Below are 15786 nucleotides of genomic sequence, written 5' to 3'. Positions count from 1 at the left end.
CCAGCCAGGGGGTGGGTGGGGCCGCCTGGATGGCCTTAAAGGGAGGCTGTGTGGGGCCCTGCTCTCCTCCAGCTCACCTGGTACCGAGGTGGGGACATCGGTGGAGGCCACACCTACACTTGAGCACATCTGAGCAGCACCTGGGCAGGTAAGACCTGGAGGTAAAGGGGCGGCAGCCAGTGTCAGGACTTGCTTTCTGTTTCCTGTGGAACCCTCCGTTCCAGACCCGCCCTGCCCCTCTCTCATCCCTTGGCTGTGAGGCTGCCCCTTGCTGGCTCGCAGCACCCCAAGAAACCGGAAGGATCCCACAGACACTCCCGAGTTCTGTAGGGAACCAGGCTCTGAAGAACAGATGGGGCCCTGGGGGAGGACGCATTTATGGGGGCTGCAACCCCATTTTCCCTCACTGACTGGGAAAAGCCGCCGTCCCCTGGGGCCTCAGTTTGCCCATCTGTTCAGTGCTTTGAACCCTGAGTGGGCCACCCGTCTGGGAGCAGGCCATTGGGGTGCTTGTCTCCACAGTGCTCCCAGCACACGGGGTGACAGTCTGCCATTTGGGCTTCAGTGTCTCCAATAGGGCGGTAAGGATGGTGGGCAGGTCCCAGTCCGGCCCCCCCCCCCCCCCAGCACTGTGTGCCCTTAGCCAGGACTGGGGGGAAACTGACGCTCGCTGTGCTTCAGTTTCCGAGTCTGCAAACAGACAAGAGGACGTGCGGTGAGCGGTGTGGAGGGGAGACAGCAAGGCTGTGCGCCCCAGGTTTGACAGAACTGGCCCAGGTTGAACGCTCAAGCTGTCATTCTGGGCTGGGCCCTGTATGTGGACCTGTCTCAAACCCTCATCCCAGGCAGGCCTGCCAGGTGTGGGGCTCAGGCCCATTCGATGGGAGAAGAGACTGAGGTTGAGAGGGACCCTGCAGCCAGCCAAGGGCAGGACTGAGCCCCAGCCCACTCTACTGTGTCCCCTGCCCCGTAGACTGGCCACTGGTCCCAGTGGCCTGACTTCCCTGCAAACCCTGGGCTCCCGCAGCCCTGGCCATGCTCTGCACCTCAACCAAGAATCGGGCGGGTCAGCTGAGCACCTGGGAGGACCCGCCGCCCAGTGAGGGCCTCTGTGCTCCATCTGTCAGTGGGACCCGGGCCTTGCCCACCCACCAGCATTCCCCGCCACTTTTGGGTTTTCAATCGGCTCTTTGTGTCCGATCCAAGTGGCCCGGGGCCTCCTCCCAGCTGTGTGATGGCCCCATTTCATGAGAAGGAAACAGGCTCAGAGAGGCTACGGGGATGTGAACCCAGACCCGCCGAATCCCCCAGAAACGGGCGGGCAAGCCGAGCTTGTCCCAGAAAGGACTCTGGTGGAGAAGCCCCGAAGGTGGGTGGAGCCAGGTGGCACCATGGAGGTATGGGACACGGACCCCCACAACCCAGAAATGGGCAGCTGGCTCATGTACCTGCTGTGTGACCCTGGGCAAGGTGTCCCCTCTCTGAGCAGCACTGAAAGGTGTGGGAGAGCCAGGTAGCAGCTAGAGGGAGGTTTCGGGTGAGTTCCAGCGCCACCGGGGGCTGGAGGCCCTGGGGGCTGGGGCTGGGGACAGAGTGCAGTGGGCAGGGTGCCTGCCCTCCACGCCGCCAGGGTATCGGCTTTCTCCCTCCTCCTCCGGACTTTGTTTCCTGATCCCGGGTGGGGCCGAGGAGGAGGGAGTGCACCTGCCTCCCTTGGGTGGGGCCCTTCCCCTGGCAACCTGTGGGCAGGGCGGCGCCGCCAGAGTGGAGCCGGGCTTGGAGGCTGCTGGGGGCTGGAGCTGGCAGGTGAGGCTGGGGGCGTGAGGGGGCAGGATGCACTCAAAGCACCGGCCGCGGGGTGGGTCCTGCATGGGGTGGGGTCTGTGTTTGGAGTGGGGATTCCTGTGTCGGTTGGCATCCTCCACTCACCTGTGAGGCCCTTGGGAAGCAGGGAGAGAGGCACTCCATTCTCACCCCATTCCCCTCTGGACCCAGCTGGGGTCTCAGGGGCTGGTGGGATTCTCCCATGGTTCTTCAATCCCATTGCTCTGAAGTATTGAGGTCTGTGTCCTTCCTGCCCTCCCCACCCCCGCCCCCGCCCCTGTCCCTGCCCCAGAGCCCATCCCTGAACCTTGCTAAGCTCTCAGTCTCCACCCTGGGCTTCTGACCTCAAATCTAAGAACCTTGAGCCCTGACCCCCCCAAGAGAGGGGCCTGCCTGGCACCATGGCCAGAGGCCAGAGAGGCCCCCAGTCCCCCTCCGCCTGTGGGTTCTGAGAATCCTGGAGGCTGATGGGGAGGCACGTAGCACCAGCCAGAGCCTTGCTTGGGGGGCAGCACCTAACAACTGCATGGGGCCCGGGGCTTGGGTGGGGGGGGCACTGGGGAGGAGGGGAGGGGTGGGGCAGTGTGTTCCTGCCAGCATAGAGGCTCTGTCCAGCAGGAGACACAGAGATTCGGTTGTGTGTCAAAGGGACGGAGGCTCTGCCCAGCCAGGGCCTGGGAGGCTGTAGCACTGAGTGATGGAAGGAGGAACGCCTGGAGCCCCTTCCTGCTGTGTGACCTTCCCTGTCTGAGCCTCCGCCTCTCCAGCAGGCCTTTGCCCTGATGGCGGGAGGCCAGTTTCGCTGATGAGCAAGCAAATGTGTGGCCCCAGGGGCCATAAACCCCCGTTTCAGTTTTGTATTGACATGGGTACGGAGGTGGGGCTGGGAGGGAGCAATCCAGGAGGGCTTCCTGAAGGAGAGCGACCAACTGGGAGTGAGGGTTTGAACTTCAGGACCTGTTTCCCTGTCACTCCTGTGTGACCCGAGGCGAGCAACTTCTCCTCTCTGGGCCTTGGTTCCCTCTGCTGTAAATTGGGGACAAGAATGGTCCCCTCATCACAGGATCTTGTGAGGAGCAAATAAGATGAGGGGTGAGCTGAGATTTGCCCAAGGTCATAGGTGAGAGGGGCCCTGGGGCCTTGAACCCAAGACCCAGACTGAGTCCCACCCCTTGTTGTCCTCAGTGAATTACCTGGGAGAAATGGGCCAACGAGGAAGCGGTGCCCCACCCTCCCCCCACCTGAAGGAGACACCCAGCACCCTCCGGGCAGGCAGATCTCTTTTCCAGGAATCAGTGTGCCCTGTGGGTTGTAAATCCTGGTGAATGAACATCCAGCTATTCACTCAGCAAACACTCCTGAGTCACCCCTGCCACACCTGTCCTTCCCAGGGAGCCCCAGGGCATGGGGACAGAGCTGACCCAGAGGACAAGCTGTGGTCTATAGCGGAGCCCCAGAGGGGTAGCCAGGTCTGCAGCTAAAATAACTCAACCCCCACATCCTGAGAACCTGGAGTGAGTAATGTTTGCAGAGACCACACCCTGATCAGCCAGCCATTATTAAATTCCTGCTGAATACCAGATACTGGCTGGGCTGCAGGAGAGATGCTCGCTCACCTGGGGCCCCTGGGAGAGAGGGTCCTGGGCTAATAGGTGGGAGAAGACAGGCCTTAAGTAAACTTATTCCCCTTCCAAAGACATGTTTACCCCCAATAACTTCCAAAGAGGAAACCTCTGTGGGGGACTGCTCTGTCACTGGTACAGGGGCTCAGCCCAGTGTCTGGGATTTACTATCCAAGCCGCTGTTTTAAATAATTGTTTTTCTAATTATAGTTTCAACAATTGATATATATACAAAAGATTGCATGATAGATAACCTTGTTAGTTGTAACATTGTTCCCAGGATCGATTTTATGTTGCTTGATAACACTTCCCCAGTTCAAGGATATGCTGTATTTTTCCTTTTAGAACCACATTTAGCGTTTACAAGCAAGTTGGTATAAAAAGGTAGCGGACGTGCATAGCAGCTCAGGTGGAACCAGGGCCCAGGGCAGAGAACAAGAGCTGCTTGAGGAGTTGGGAACAACCTGCCTTCCTTTTCTCATAAAAAGGTGATGCCTAACATTAGGTGCTGGGCCAGGCTTAGATGATAGCTCCAACAATGGGGCAATCTGGGGGACTCCCTGGAGGAGGTGTCCTGTGGGCTGTAGCTAAGGAGGCTGTGGAGGTGCGGAAATGATGGACCTTCAGGCAAAGGGAGCTTCAGGGGGATGAGGCAGTTCAGATTTGAGGTGGAGGCACCTACAGAGTTTGGGAATTTGTGCTGAGGCCAGATGGAGGCCTCGAGCACCTGGGGAAAGCAGTGAGAACGGAACCATGGAGATACCAGGAACCACAGAGATGTGAGATCAGGTGCGTGACCTTGTAGAAAGCTCCTGGACACTCGGGGGAGGGGGGAGGCGGCTCTGGGCCTCCCTGGGGCACTGGGTTAGGGTGTGGCCTGGCCTAGCAGGATAAGGTCCAAGCATTCCTAGCCTATCCTGGCTTTATGTGGCTGAGGTGCAGTGGGGTTGGGTTGGGTGAACTGAGTGAAAGAGGGGAGGAGTAGGATTAGGGCAGCAAGGGATCCCCAAGACTGGCTGTGCAGTGTCTGGGAGATGATGAGCAGGGGTGCCTGCAAATGGCAGATATACATGAGGCAAGTTGTTGGGTCAGTACAGGGGTGAGATTCAAGTATGGCTGGATCCAGGAGTTCAACCAACATTTTTAGGATGTTGTGTTGGGGCTGGGGTTGCTCTTGAGCAGGCTGTGTCCACAAGGGGACATGTACGGCCCCCAGAATTTATCAGTTTCATTCCACCAACCTGACAAGCCTAACAGGAAGAGGGTCCAATTTCCACAGTCAAGTGTCAGGATTTCATGTCATTGACCAGGTTGAGTCATATGTCCATCCCGGAACCAATCACAGAGGCCAGGGGAGGGGGTGCTCTGATTGGCCAGGCGGGGGTCACTTATCTATCCCTGGACCAATCACAGAGGCCACTTGGGCAGGACTTTGCCCTTGGAGGAACTGGACATTGTGCCCCACCCCAAGTGCTCTTACCTGGCGGCTTGTGCTTCCTTCTCATCCTCAGGGAGCTGAGAGCGTCTCCACCCCAGAACCTGTGGTGGCTGAAACCCCCAGAACATGGACCGAGTGACCAGATACCCCATCTTCAGCATCCCCCACTCGCCAGGCATGGCGGGCCTGGCTCTCAATGGGGACACGGGTTACACATACCAGCTGGTGCATGTGGAACCCTCGGCCAGCGACTGGGGCCAGGACCAGACTGTAGGGTGGGGAGGTGACCGCAAGGCCCAGCCGGGCGTGCTGAGGGCCGGGGCGTCCTGCAGCCTGCGCCCCTGCCTCAGCCAGCCGTCCCTGCAGCCCGAGGACGATGAGGATGAGGAGATGAAGGCCTACCACCTGGACACCAGGGACGCCCTGCTCAGGCGGCCGCCGGACCTGGAGCGAGAGCGCTGGGCGGTCATCCAGGGCCAAGCGGTGAGGAAGAGCGGCACGGTGGCCACGCTGCATGGCACCCCTGACCACGGGGGCCCCAGGACCCCTGCACGACCTCAGTTCGTCCCCCTGGAGGAAAATGTGGTCGACAGGGAGCAGATCAACTTCCTGGCAGCGAGGCAGCAGTTCCTGAGCCTGGAGCAAGCAAATGCCAGGGCCCCTCAGACCCCGCCAGCCAGGGCGGCACCGGAGTGTGCCCCACCCAGGGTCAGCCCGGCCCCCAAGGCCTCCAACAAACCGCTCCTCGCCAATGGCTACGCCGTCTCGGTCAAGCCCCAGGTGAAGGAGGTGGTCATGGAAGAGAAGAGGGTCCGCGGTTTGCCCACGGGGCCCGGTGTCCAGGCCATGGAAGACCCTGGTGCCCGGTCCCCAGCGGAGTCCCCGGGGGCCCCCAAGGAGACGCCCATTGAGCGGGAGATCCGGCTGGCCCAGGAGCGCGAGGCAGCGCTGCGGGAGCAGCGGGGGCTGCGGCGGGCCGTGGGGCGCCAGGAGCTGGTGGAGATCCCCACGCGGCCCCTGCTGACCACGCTGAGCCTGCCGGCGGCCCCGCGGCGGGACCGGGGGCGCCCTTCGCTCTACGTGCAGCGTGACCTGGCGCAGGAGACGCAGCGCGAGGAGGACCACCGGCGGGAGGGCCTGCAGGGGGGCTGGGTGTCCAAGCCCGAGTGCAAATCGGGGGCCCCCCAGCCTGGACTCCGGAGAGCACTGAGCTCAGACTCCATCCTTGGCCTGGCCCCAGACCCCACCCGTGCGGCCGACCCCGCTCCAGAGCTGAGGAAGGTGAACCGCATCCCCCCTGACGCCTACCAGCCATACCTGGGCCCTGGGAGCCCCCAGCAGCCGTTCCCAGCCTTCCGCGCACCCGGCAAGCCGAGCAGTCTCCCCGCAGACGAGGCCAAGGCCGTGGCCTTGCCGAAGGCCGCGGGGTCTCAGAGGCATCTCTCGGAATCCTCCAGGAAACCCCCGGGCACAAAGCGGGAGTCCTGGAGGCCCTCCGGGGGACCCCCACCAGCCAGCAGGGGTGTCGTGCGGTGGGAGTACTTCCGCCTGCGTCCCCTGCGGTTCAGGGTCCCAGATGTGCCGCAGAAGGCTGAGACCCCCCGAATCTGGGGCTGGGAAGTGGCCGGGGCCCCAGCTCTGAGGCTGCAAAGGTCCCAGTCCTCTGAGCTGCTGGAGCGGGAGGTGGAGAGCGTCCTGAGGCGGGAGCAGGAGGTGGCGGAGGAGCGGCGCAACGCTCTCTTCCCGGAGGTCTTCTCCCCGCAGCAGCCCGACTGGGACCAGGACTCCAGGAGCTCCTCCCGGGCGTCGGGTGAGGATGGGTCCGGGGGCAGGAAGGCTACTTGGATCTGGTCTGGGGGTTGGAGCGGAGAAGGGCGGAGAGGTGGAGTTTGGGGGTATCCAGAGGGACGGAGAGTAGAGGGACCTCTGGAGGACTCTGTCCACTCCCCCAGTTGGCTGGTCTCTCTGCCTGTATGTTTCCGTAAACCGTAGATTTTGGAGAGAGATGTCAGCTTTGCCCTGTGGCGTTTGCTTTATGGATTTGAGGGTTTTGTTATTAGGCGCATAAAAGGTTTACAGGTGCTGCATCCTCTCGGTCAATTGTTCCCCTTTGTCAGATGAAAGATCTCCTGTGTCACTTTTTAAAAATATATATATTTTATTGATTTTTTTTTTTTACAGAGAGGAAGGGAGAGGGATAGAGAGTCAGAAACATCGATGAGAGAGAAACACCGATCAGCTGCCTCCTGCACACCCCACTACTGGGGATGTGCCCGCAACCAAGGTACATGCCCTTGACCAGAATCAAACCTGGGACCTTTCAGTCCGCAGGCCGACGCTCTATCCACTGAGCCAAACCGGTCAGGGCTCCTGTGTCACTTTTAATGTTTTCACCTGGCATGGTTGCCCATCCATCTGTCCAGTTCTTTCCGGCTGGCTGTTTTGGTCGTTCTATCCGTTTTCCTGACAAGCTCTCTGCCCTGCACCTCTGTTCATTCACCTGTCTCCTTAAGTGGTCCAGATGTTCTGTGTCTCCCAGGCCTTGGTCTGATAGATGTTCTGCCCTCACGGGACTATGGCACCCTCCCTGATGCTCCATCCTCCCCTCTACCCCCCTGCAGGCACCACAGGTAGTTACTCAGTGTCCGAGTCACACTTCTTCACCCCCATCCACCTGCACTCGGGCCTGGTGTGGACGGCAGAGGCCCCTGCGGAGGCTACTCCTGGGCAGAGAAAGAAGAAGGAGCAGTGGGTGAGTCTAGGACCCTGGCCATGCCCTTGGAGGCCTGGCTGAGTTCTGACACCTCCGACAGGAAGGTGGAGCGAGACTTGTCAAAGGTCGCGTGGCCCATGAGTTCCTGAGCTGGGACTTGAACCCAGGCCTGATTGCATACCACACATTTGTAACTATGAGGCCATCTCCTCCCTGAGTGGGGTACTGGGGACGCCATGGAGAATAACACCAACTCCAGCCTCACACACCCTGGCCTCATGGGTTTGGGCACAGGGAACTGGGTTCCACTCTCAGCTCTGCCACTTGCCTGCTGTGTGATGCCCTCTCTGATCCTCAAGCTCCTCCTTTGTGAAATCACCATGAAAGGAGCCATCTCCGAGCCTCATGGGTAAAGTTCCATAAATGGTGACTGTCTTTATTAAGCTGAAGTTGACAGAAAGACAAAAAAACTGCAAATGGTAGCCTGAGGCTGCACGAGGCGGGGGTGGGGGGTGGGGGTGGGGATAGCATGAGGCAACAGCATGGTGGATGGCTGAATCTGTGGTAATCAAGGGGCACTCAGAGGACCATGAGGGCATGGAACACCTTCCCTCCTGCCTCAAGGGCTGACTGAGGGGACTTTGCATCGAGTTCCAGGCGGGCTCTGGGGTGGGGCAGGGCCAGAAGGCCCAGGGCTGACGTGTGTTCCCTTCCTGTAGTATGCCGGCATCAACCCCTTGGACGACGTCAACTCGGAGGTGAGTGTACTCCTGGGGGCAGGGACTGTCTTTTCCTCCCCCGTCTGTGCCCCACTCCTCCCCCCCCCCCCCCCCCATGGCACCGGGGCCATCAAAAGCTTTTCTTTGGGATGTGGAAACTACACTGAGTAGCTCCTGGATTGGCAGTGTCTTCCCGCGGTGGATTTTGCTCTGATCTGCTTGTGATGCCTGAATGGGCACGGATCGTGCAAGATGGGTGCACTTGCAGCTTCTTTGTCAAATGATGAAGGTTTTGGACCAGACTGGGCCCAAACAAGGGCGTTTTCTTTGAGGGAGGGGCTCATCTGCGCGTGTGGAGAAGGCCAGCTACCTCAGTGGGTTTGTGGAATATATTTGGGGCCATCTTTGAGCTGAGCCTACAAAGCCAGACCCAGATATCTCCCCTGCTATGGAGCTCAGCATGAGTTAGCACATCCCTTGGTGCTGTTAGTAGGAGTAGAAGGTCTGAAACAGAGGAGGGGATGGCCCTGCTTTGCCCCTGTCCTAAGCCTATCCTATGAGCTGGCAGTGGTGGAGGGGGGAGGACGCTAATGGGGACCCTGCACCTCCTCTTGCAGGTCCTGGAAGCCACGAGGGTGACCCGCCACAAGAACGCCAAGGCTGAACGCTGGGAAGCCGGTGTCTATGCCAGTGAGGACGAGGACTGAGTCTGAAGACGGGGCACCTTGACCCTCTGGGAACTGCCAAGACTATCCCCTAGTCCCCCACTTTAGGAAACAGGCCCCCTTTAAACCCACAATCCGAGGACCACAAGTGACACGCCCACCATCCCGAGGGTGGGTGTGCCCCCTGACTCGAGGGCTCTCTTTTCTGATTTTATTTTCCTAGAGAAATCGTTCTGCTTTTTCTGGGTCTAAAGCCGGGGATAAAACGGGACCTCTGTCGATTCTTCCTGCTTCTAGGACTTTGCCAAACGCTCTTGGTCCAAGAAGAAAGGAGACCAGCTCCCCTCCCCCACCCCAGTTGTCATTGTTCCCACTCGTCTGAGGGCAGAGAGGCTGGGTGGGGGAAGGCATGGGTCCTGGCACCTTGAGGAGCTGCAGGTCTGAGAGGCACACTCGGCCCCCCTCTAAGTCCCAATCTGAGAAGGGGGACGTGCCCCCACTCCACCCCTGGGAAACCGTCCAGTCTGAGGAAGGAAACCTGAGTGTCCAACCGGAGGGCTCCGCACTGCCCTGCCGTCCCCGCCGCAGCGCACGGCAAAGCCCTGGGGACGGCACATGACCTGCAGAAAAAGGGCTTGATTTGTGGGCTCCTAGGGGTTCTTGTGTTCCCCCCAAACTGCTTGTCCACATCCACCATGAAATAAACCCTCCGCCCTCTGGTTCATTCCTCTTGGTGACACTCACTGCTCCCAGCGGAGCCTCTGGCCTTCACCCACCCCACGGGGTGTCAGGGTCCACAGCGTTCCCAGCACACGGCACGGCACGCAGTAGGTGCTCCATCAGTGCTGGTGGGGTGGCCCTCTTCGGTAAGGCCAGGCCCAGACGTCCCATCCCACTGAGCCAGGCTCTGCTCTGCAGTCGGTCCGTGCTGACTCAGGACAAGAGTGTGTGATTCCACTCGCAGGCGGTGCCTAGCGGAGTCAGATTCACGGAGCCGGAAAGCCGATGGTGGGTGATGGGCTGGGGAGGAGGGGGTTCGTGTTTAATGGGGTCAAAGTGTCAGTCTGGGAAGATGAGAAAGTTCTGGAGATGGGTGGTGGGGTTGGCTGCATGACAGTGTGAATGTGCTTAATGCCACTGAGCCATACACTTAAAAATGGTTAAGACAGTAAATTTTGTTATGTGTATCTTAACACTATAAACGGTGGGGGAGTGGGGGTGGGGGGAGTGGTGGCTCTCTTGAAGACATAAGAAGGCCGTTGGGGACCATCAGGGAGGCTTAAAAAAATTAGAAGTGGCCCTGGCCGGTTGCTTAGTGGTTAGGCCTGCACACCAAAGGATCACAGGTTCGATTCCCAGTCAAGGGCACGTACATTGGTCGCAGGTTTGATCCCTGGCCCGGTAGGGGCTCATGCAGGAGGCGACCAGTAGATAGATGTGTTTCTCTGGCATCAATGTGTGTGTCTCTCTCTCCCCCCACTTCCCTCCCACTCTCTCTAAAAGCCATGGAAGAATGTCCTCAGGTGAGGATTAACAAAACACGCACGAACTTGAAGTGCCCTAAAAATGCAATGTCCTCTGAAATTCTTGACTTGTCCTGACTGGCATGTCCTGAGGAGGCCAGAAGTTCGACCACTGGAACGGTCTTGTTTTTCAAATGCATTTTTCATTTTAATTCTTTTAATGAGGCAGCCCCCTTAGAAAGCAGAGGGAGAATTCTATCCTCCGGCCCGGCTGGCTGCCCAGGAGGTATTTGGTGAAAGGTTTAAATAAATTCTTAGTGGAATTCCCAGCGGAGGGCGGGTCTGTCTGGAAAGTGGAGGGACTCTCAGGGTGAAACGAAACCGGGCGGCCCAGTGGGCGGCACTTCTCAGATCTTGTATCTGGGCCCGGGCTGCCCCTCACTCTTTCCTGCGAGCTGTAGATGCTTTTCCCTGGTTTTCCCAGCTCGCTGTATTGTGATCCGCGAAGGGAGGAGCGTTTTCTCCCAGGCCATTAGAAAGGCTGAAATACAAACCGAGCTCCGGACTAAAATGCCAGAACCCTGCCTCCCTCCCTCCCAGGCCTGCTTCTCAGCACTTTTTGCAGCACCCGCCCCCCTTTTCCTCTGAGCATCCTTGTTTAATTGACCTCTGCAGGGCCGTGGGGTATTCAGGAGGCCATGCCTCGAGGGAACCCCTCTTATGCAGGTGGACTGCCATCCGATCAGGGGACAGGGTTGTGAGATAAAACCAGTTAAATGTAAATTTTAGGCCAATAACAAATGACTTATTTTTAATAATAGCAGATTTTTAAAAAAATATATTTTTTTATTGATTTCAGAGTGGAAGGGAGAGGGAGATAGAAACATCAATGATGAGAGAGAATCATTGATTGGCTGCCTCCTGCATGCCCCACACTGGGGATCACACTCCCCACAGTGGAGATTGAGCCAGCAACCTGGGCATGTGCCCTGATGGTGAATTGAACCATGACCTCCTGGCTCATGGGTTGACATTCAGCCACTAAGCTCTGCTGGCTGGGCAACAAATGACTTTTTAAATATATATATAGAGAGAGGTGGGGTCTCTCGGCCTGGCCGGCGATTGGGGCTGATGGGGGGGGGGGGGGTGCGCAGCCAGGGGGAGGTGGGCCCCAGCAGCAAACCAACCAATGGCTGATTCCACGAGGAATGGGGCTCCCTCCCCCCCCCCTGTCTGGGTCCTGTGTGTGGGTGAACCAGATTCGGGGCTGTCAGGGCCCCAGCAATAAGGTCCGGGTCAGTGTGTGTGATAGCTACTTGCTGGTCGTTCAGTTGTTCCAGTCATTCAGTTGTAAAAGTCGCTTAGGCTTTTATATATATAGATATATATTTTTTTATTGATTTAAGAGGAAGGGAGAAGGAGAGAGCGATAGAAACATCAATGCTGAAAGAGAATCATTGATCGGCTGCCTCCTGCATGCCCCCCACTGGGGATCGAGCCCACAACCCAGCATGTGCCCTTGACAGGAATCGAACCCGGGACCCTTTGGTCCGCAAGCTGATGCTCTATCCACTGAGCCAAACCAGCTCGGGCACAAATGACGTTTTTAGTATAAGCATGTCCCAGGAAATATTTGGGACATCTGTATGCTTAGAAAAATCACTCACTGTTCATCTGAAGTTCAAATGTAACTGGGCATCCTGTATGTCTGGTTACTAAATCTGGCTGCCCTTGACGGGGCGACTGCCAGACTGGCCGGCTCCTCCCCTGGGGGACCTGTAGGCGTCCAGGAGCAGCAGGCCGGCAGGTCCCAAAACATAAGGACTTCAAATGCATGTGTCACACGTGCTGCTGTCCCTCCAGCCGCATGCGGCACATGACCAGCCCTGAGTCAGGACAAGAGGGTTACCTAGGAGCATGGAGGCCGGGGCCACCAGGACTATTCCTGGATTAATCTGTCAGACGGTCGGGCCTGGGGAGACCCTTACCCTCCCTGTGCCTCCGTTTCCTCACTTGTACTATAGGATATCAAGGGTATAGTGTCACCTTCACAGGGCAGTGGTGAGGACTAACTGATTAACAGAGTACTACTACCTGGTATACATACAATAAATGCCAAATTAGTGTTGGCTCTGATTAACCATTGTGTGATTATTGGATTCATATCTATTGTCCCACCAGGCTGGCCACCGGATTGGTGGGGGAAGGGAGTGTCTGGTTTGTCCCTGTCATGTGCCCAGAGCCCCGACCAGCACCTAGCAAACCATAGGTGCTCAGTAAACATCACAGTCTCTCGTCAGTTACTAAGGGTCTGGTGCTGTTCAAATCACTGCGACCCAGCCATGACCTAGGGGCATGGTGTCCATGCCACAGAGCTCAACGACACTTACATGGTGACATAAAAAACACGGTAATGAAAACCGACAGCAGGAACAGAACACAGGGAGTGATGAGGTGGCTTCCTGAACCAGGGCGGTCAGGGGAGGCCTCTCGGAAGACGTGACCTTGAAGCAAAGGCCAGAATTGGATGAAAGAATGAGCCAGAGGAACATAACTAGGAAGCGGGCACAGCACATGCAAAGGCCATGATGCTGGACCATGCCCGGTGCGTTCGGGGAACAGCAGGGAGAACTGTGTGGCTGGAGTGGAATGAGGGAGGAGATGATGGATAGGGCAGGACTTGGGCTTTTACCCCAGGGATGTGGGAGCCGTGAAGGCCGGCAGAACAGAGTTGGTGCTCACAGCGCCCTCTGGTGGTCTTTGGGGAGGACAGACCGTGGAGGACAGGGCAGAGCTAGATAGGGGGACTGACCTGGAGGTCCCTACGCTTTGCTAGTGCTGGTGGATGAGAAATGTTTGTGGAGAGAAGGCAGGGAATAAATAGCCCCAAAGGTGACCCCTCCTGGTCAAACGGCCCTGTGGCTCCCGGTTTTCTTGCTGCCTCCCCAGGTCCTTGCCACATGGCACCCTGCATGAGCAGCTCACTCAGGGCTGTTGGCTGCTCCCCAGGCCCTTACGAAAGGCTTGCCGGATTAGGTCGGGCCCACCCGCCATAATCTCCTTTGGATCAACTCAGAGTCAACTGATTTGGGAACATTAATTACATCTGAAAAAGCCCTCTCCACCTTTTACCAAATAAGGTCCTTCACACACTCAAGGGGGTTACACGGGGTGTGTACACGAGGGCAAGATTCTTGGGACCACCTCAGAATTCTGGCCATTTTGGGAGGACCTAAAGTGGGGTTGGGGCATGGGCTCTGGTAGGGTGAATTGGGTTCAAACCTCATCCCCAGCGCTTAATCATTGGGTTGTCTTAAGTTAACCAGCTATGTTCCCCTTCTGAGCCTCAGTTTCCCTATCAGTAAAGGGGAGATGACCCCTGAGCCCACAGGACAGATGGGCCCATGAAATGAGGTGAATGATAGTTACTTGCCCTTGAGTCTCAAACTGGAGACATTCAGAACACAGACTTCTCTTCCTCGGCCACCAGTGTGTTACTTTTGTTTGTTTTAAAGATTTTGCCAACAGCCCTGGCTGGTGTGGATTGGTGGTTGGAGCGTTGGCTGTGCACCAAAGGGTCATGGGTTCGATTCCTGGTCAAGAGCAGGTACCTGGGTTGCAGGTTCAATCCCCAGCCTCAGTTGGGGTGCATGCAGGAGGCAACCAATCGATATGTCTCTCTCACATCAATGTTTCTCTCTCTCTCCCCCCCCTCCTTTCCACTCTCCTTAAAAATAAATGGGGGGGGGGGGAGAATCCTCAAGTGAGGATTAACCAAAAAAGAAAAGAAGTTGCCAACAGTTAAAAAGCAGGTCATTTAAAAAAAATCTGGATTTCTCACTTCTCTCGAGAAGTCCCCACTCTCTGGCCAGGCTGGCCAGGGTTTTATGGAGCTGCACTGGGCCAGAGTAGAGCAGCATCCACTCTTCAGACAGGCCCCAGGCCCCCGAGGTCGCTCCTGACCTCGCTCTAGGTGGGCTCTGAGTGGATCCATTAGGGAGAACACCTGTCTATTTTGCATCCCATACAAATCCACAAGAGTGGATTTTACAAGAGTGCTGAAGAAACTGTAATTGGATAAAAACCATCGATGACCTTGTGAGAGCAGTTTCTTTAAAACTGTATCCTCCAATCCCGGCTGGCGTGGCTCAGTGGTTGAGCGTCGACCTATGAACCAGAAGGTCATGGTTTGATTCCCTGTCAGGACACATGCCTAGGTTGCCAGCTCAATCCCCAGTGTGGGGCATATGATGCCCAGTGTGGGGTGTGTATGATGCCCAGTGTGGGGTGTGTATGATGCCCAGTGTGGGGTGTGTATGATGTCCAGTGTGGGGTGTGCAGAAGGCAGCCGATCAATGATTCTCTTTCATCATTGATATTTCTCTATCTCTCTCTCTCTCTCTCTCTCTCTCTCTCTCTCTCTCTTCCTCTCTGAAATCAATAAAAATACACGGTAGGGTGGGGAGCGGGTTAAGCCTGGTCCCTGAAGCAAATTCCAGGTGTCTTTCCAGTAGGACCTGCCTTGGGGTGAAAACTGGATCTGAGTATGAGGTCATTTGCAGGGCCCCTGTGCCCTGCTTAGCAAAGGCATTTGCTGTCTGTGTTAAACAGGGTTCCCCCAAACTCACGTCCACTCAGAACCTCCGAATGTAATGTCACTTGGAGTCAGGGCCTTTGCAGGCATGAGGACAGACTGAGTAGGTGGATATAGTGGTTTATGTCCCTCCGTGCGCTTATCTGTGACACGATGGGCTGTCAGTGACTGCAAACGCCAAACGTTGGACATGGAGCTCATGTGTCCCCAGGCTGGGCTCCTTGGCTTGCTGGCTCAGGTGTCCATCATCACTGCCCATTCCTCTCCCAGCCTCATTGACCCCCAGGGGCCTTATGAGGGTTACCAGGCACCTGGCGCACGATCGGTGCTGAATAGATGTTAGTTCTGGTTGCTATAGATCAAGTAAATAAACTAATCCTCACCAGACAACCAGGGACTTAAAGCAACTTCCTGGTTTGAGGCCGAGATGAGCGACTGCATGCTGCCACCAGAGGGCAGCAAAACACCAGCAATGTGGTATCTGCTCCCACCCGCCCAGAGACGCCCGCCCACTGCATCTTGCAAGTTCCAGAGCCTCTCCCTGGCCTAGGCTCCCCAGCGCCCCTGAGCGCCCAGGCTGGAGAAAACACAGCCCCAACCCCACAAAACGCCCCTGGGCTGCTGGGAACAACAGAGAGGGGAGTGGAGGTGGACGGAGTCCATCAAGCCATATTACAGAGAAAGATGCACACCCTCTAATACATTTTAATGTATTTAAACGTATCTTAATGGTTTTCTTCCCCAGCAC

General features: G+C 57.0%; 1 protein-coding gene across 2 annotated transcripts; it reads left to right on the top strand.

Annotated features, from left to right (window-relative positions):
* Nucleotides 1–86: 86 nt before the first annotated feature.
* Nucleotides 87–9732, top strand: MISP (mitotic spindle positioning). 2 transcript variants are annotated; one of them, XM_008150714.3, is made up of 5 exons: nt 87–148; nt 4958–6694; nt 7506–7636; nt 8317–8355; nt 8934–9732. In XM_008150714.3, the coding sequence occupies exons 2-5, from the start codon at nt 5011–5013 to the stop codon at nt 9021–9023; spliced, it is 1944 nt and encodes a 647-aa protein (XP_008148936.2). In that variant the 5' UTR covers nt 87–148; nt 4958–5010; the 3' UTR covers nt 9024–9732. The 2 variants fall into 2 exon arrangements, with proteins under 2 accessions (XP_008148936.2, XP_028015296.2); XM_028159495.2 differs by lacking the exon at nt 87–148 and adding an exon at nt 1755–1806.
* Nucleotides 9733–15786: the final 6054 nt, after the last annotated feature.

This window comes from Eptesicus fuscus, chromosome 6 (genome assembly GCF_027574615.1).
Source record: "Eptesicus fuscus isolate TK198812 chromosome 6, DD_ASM_mEF_20220401, whole genome shotgun sequence".
NCBI lineage: Eukaryota > Metazoa > Chordata > Mammalia > Chiroptera > Vespertilionidae > Eptesicus > Eptesicus fuscus.
Note: the sequence above shows the minus strand (reverse complement) of the source record. Positions and strands in the feature narration are given on the sequence as shown.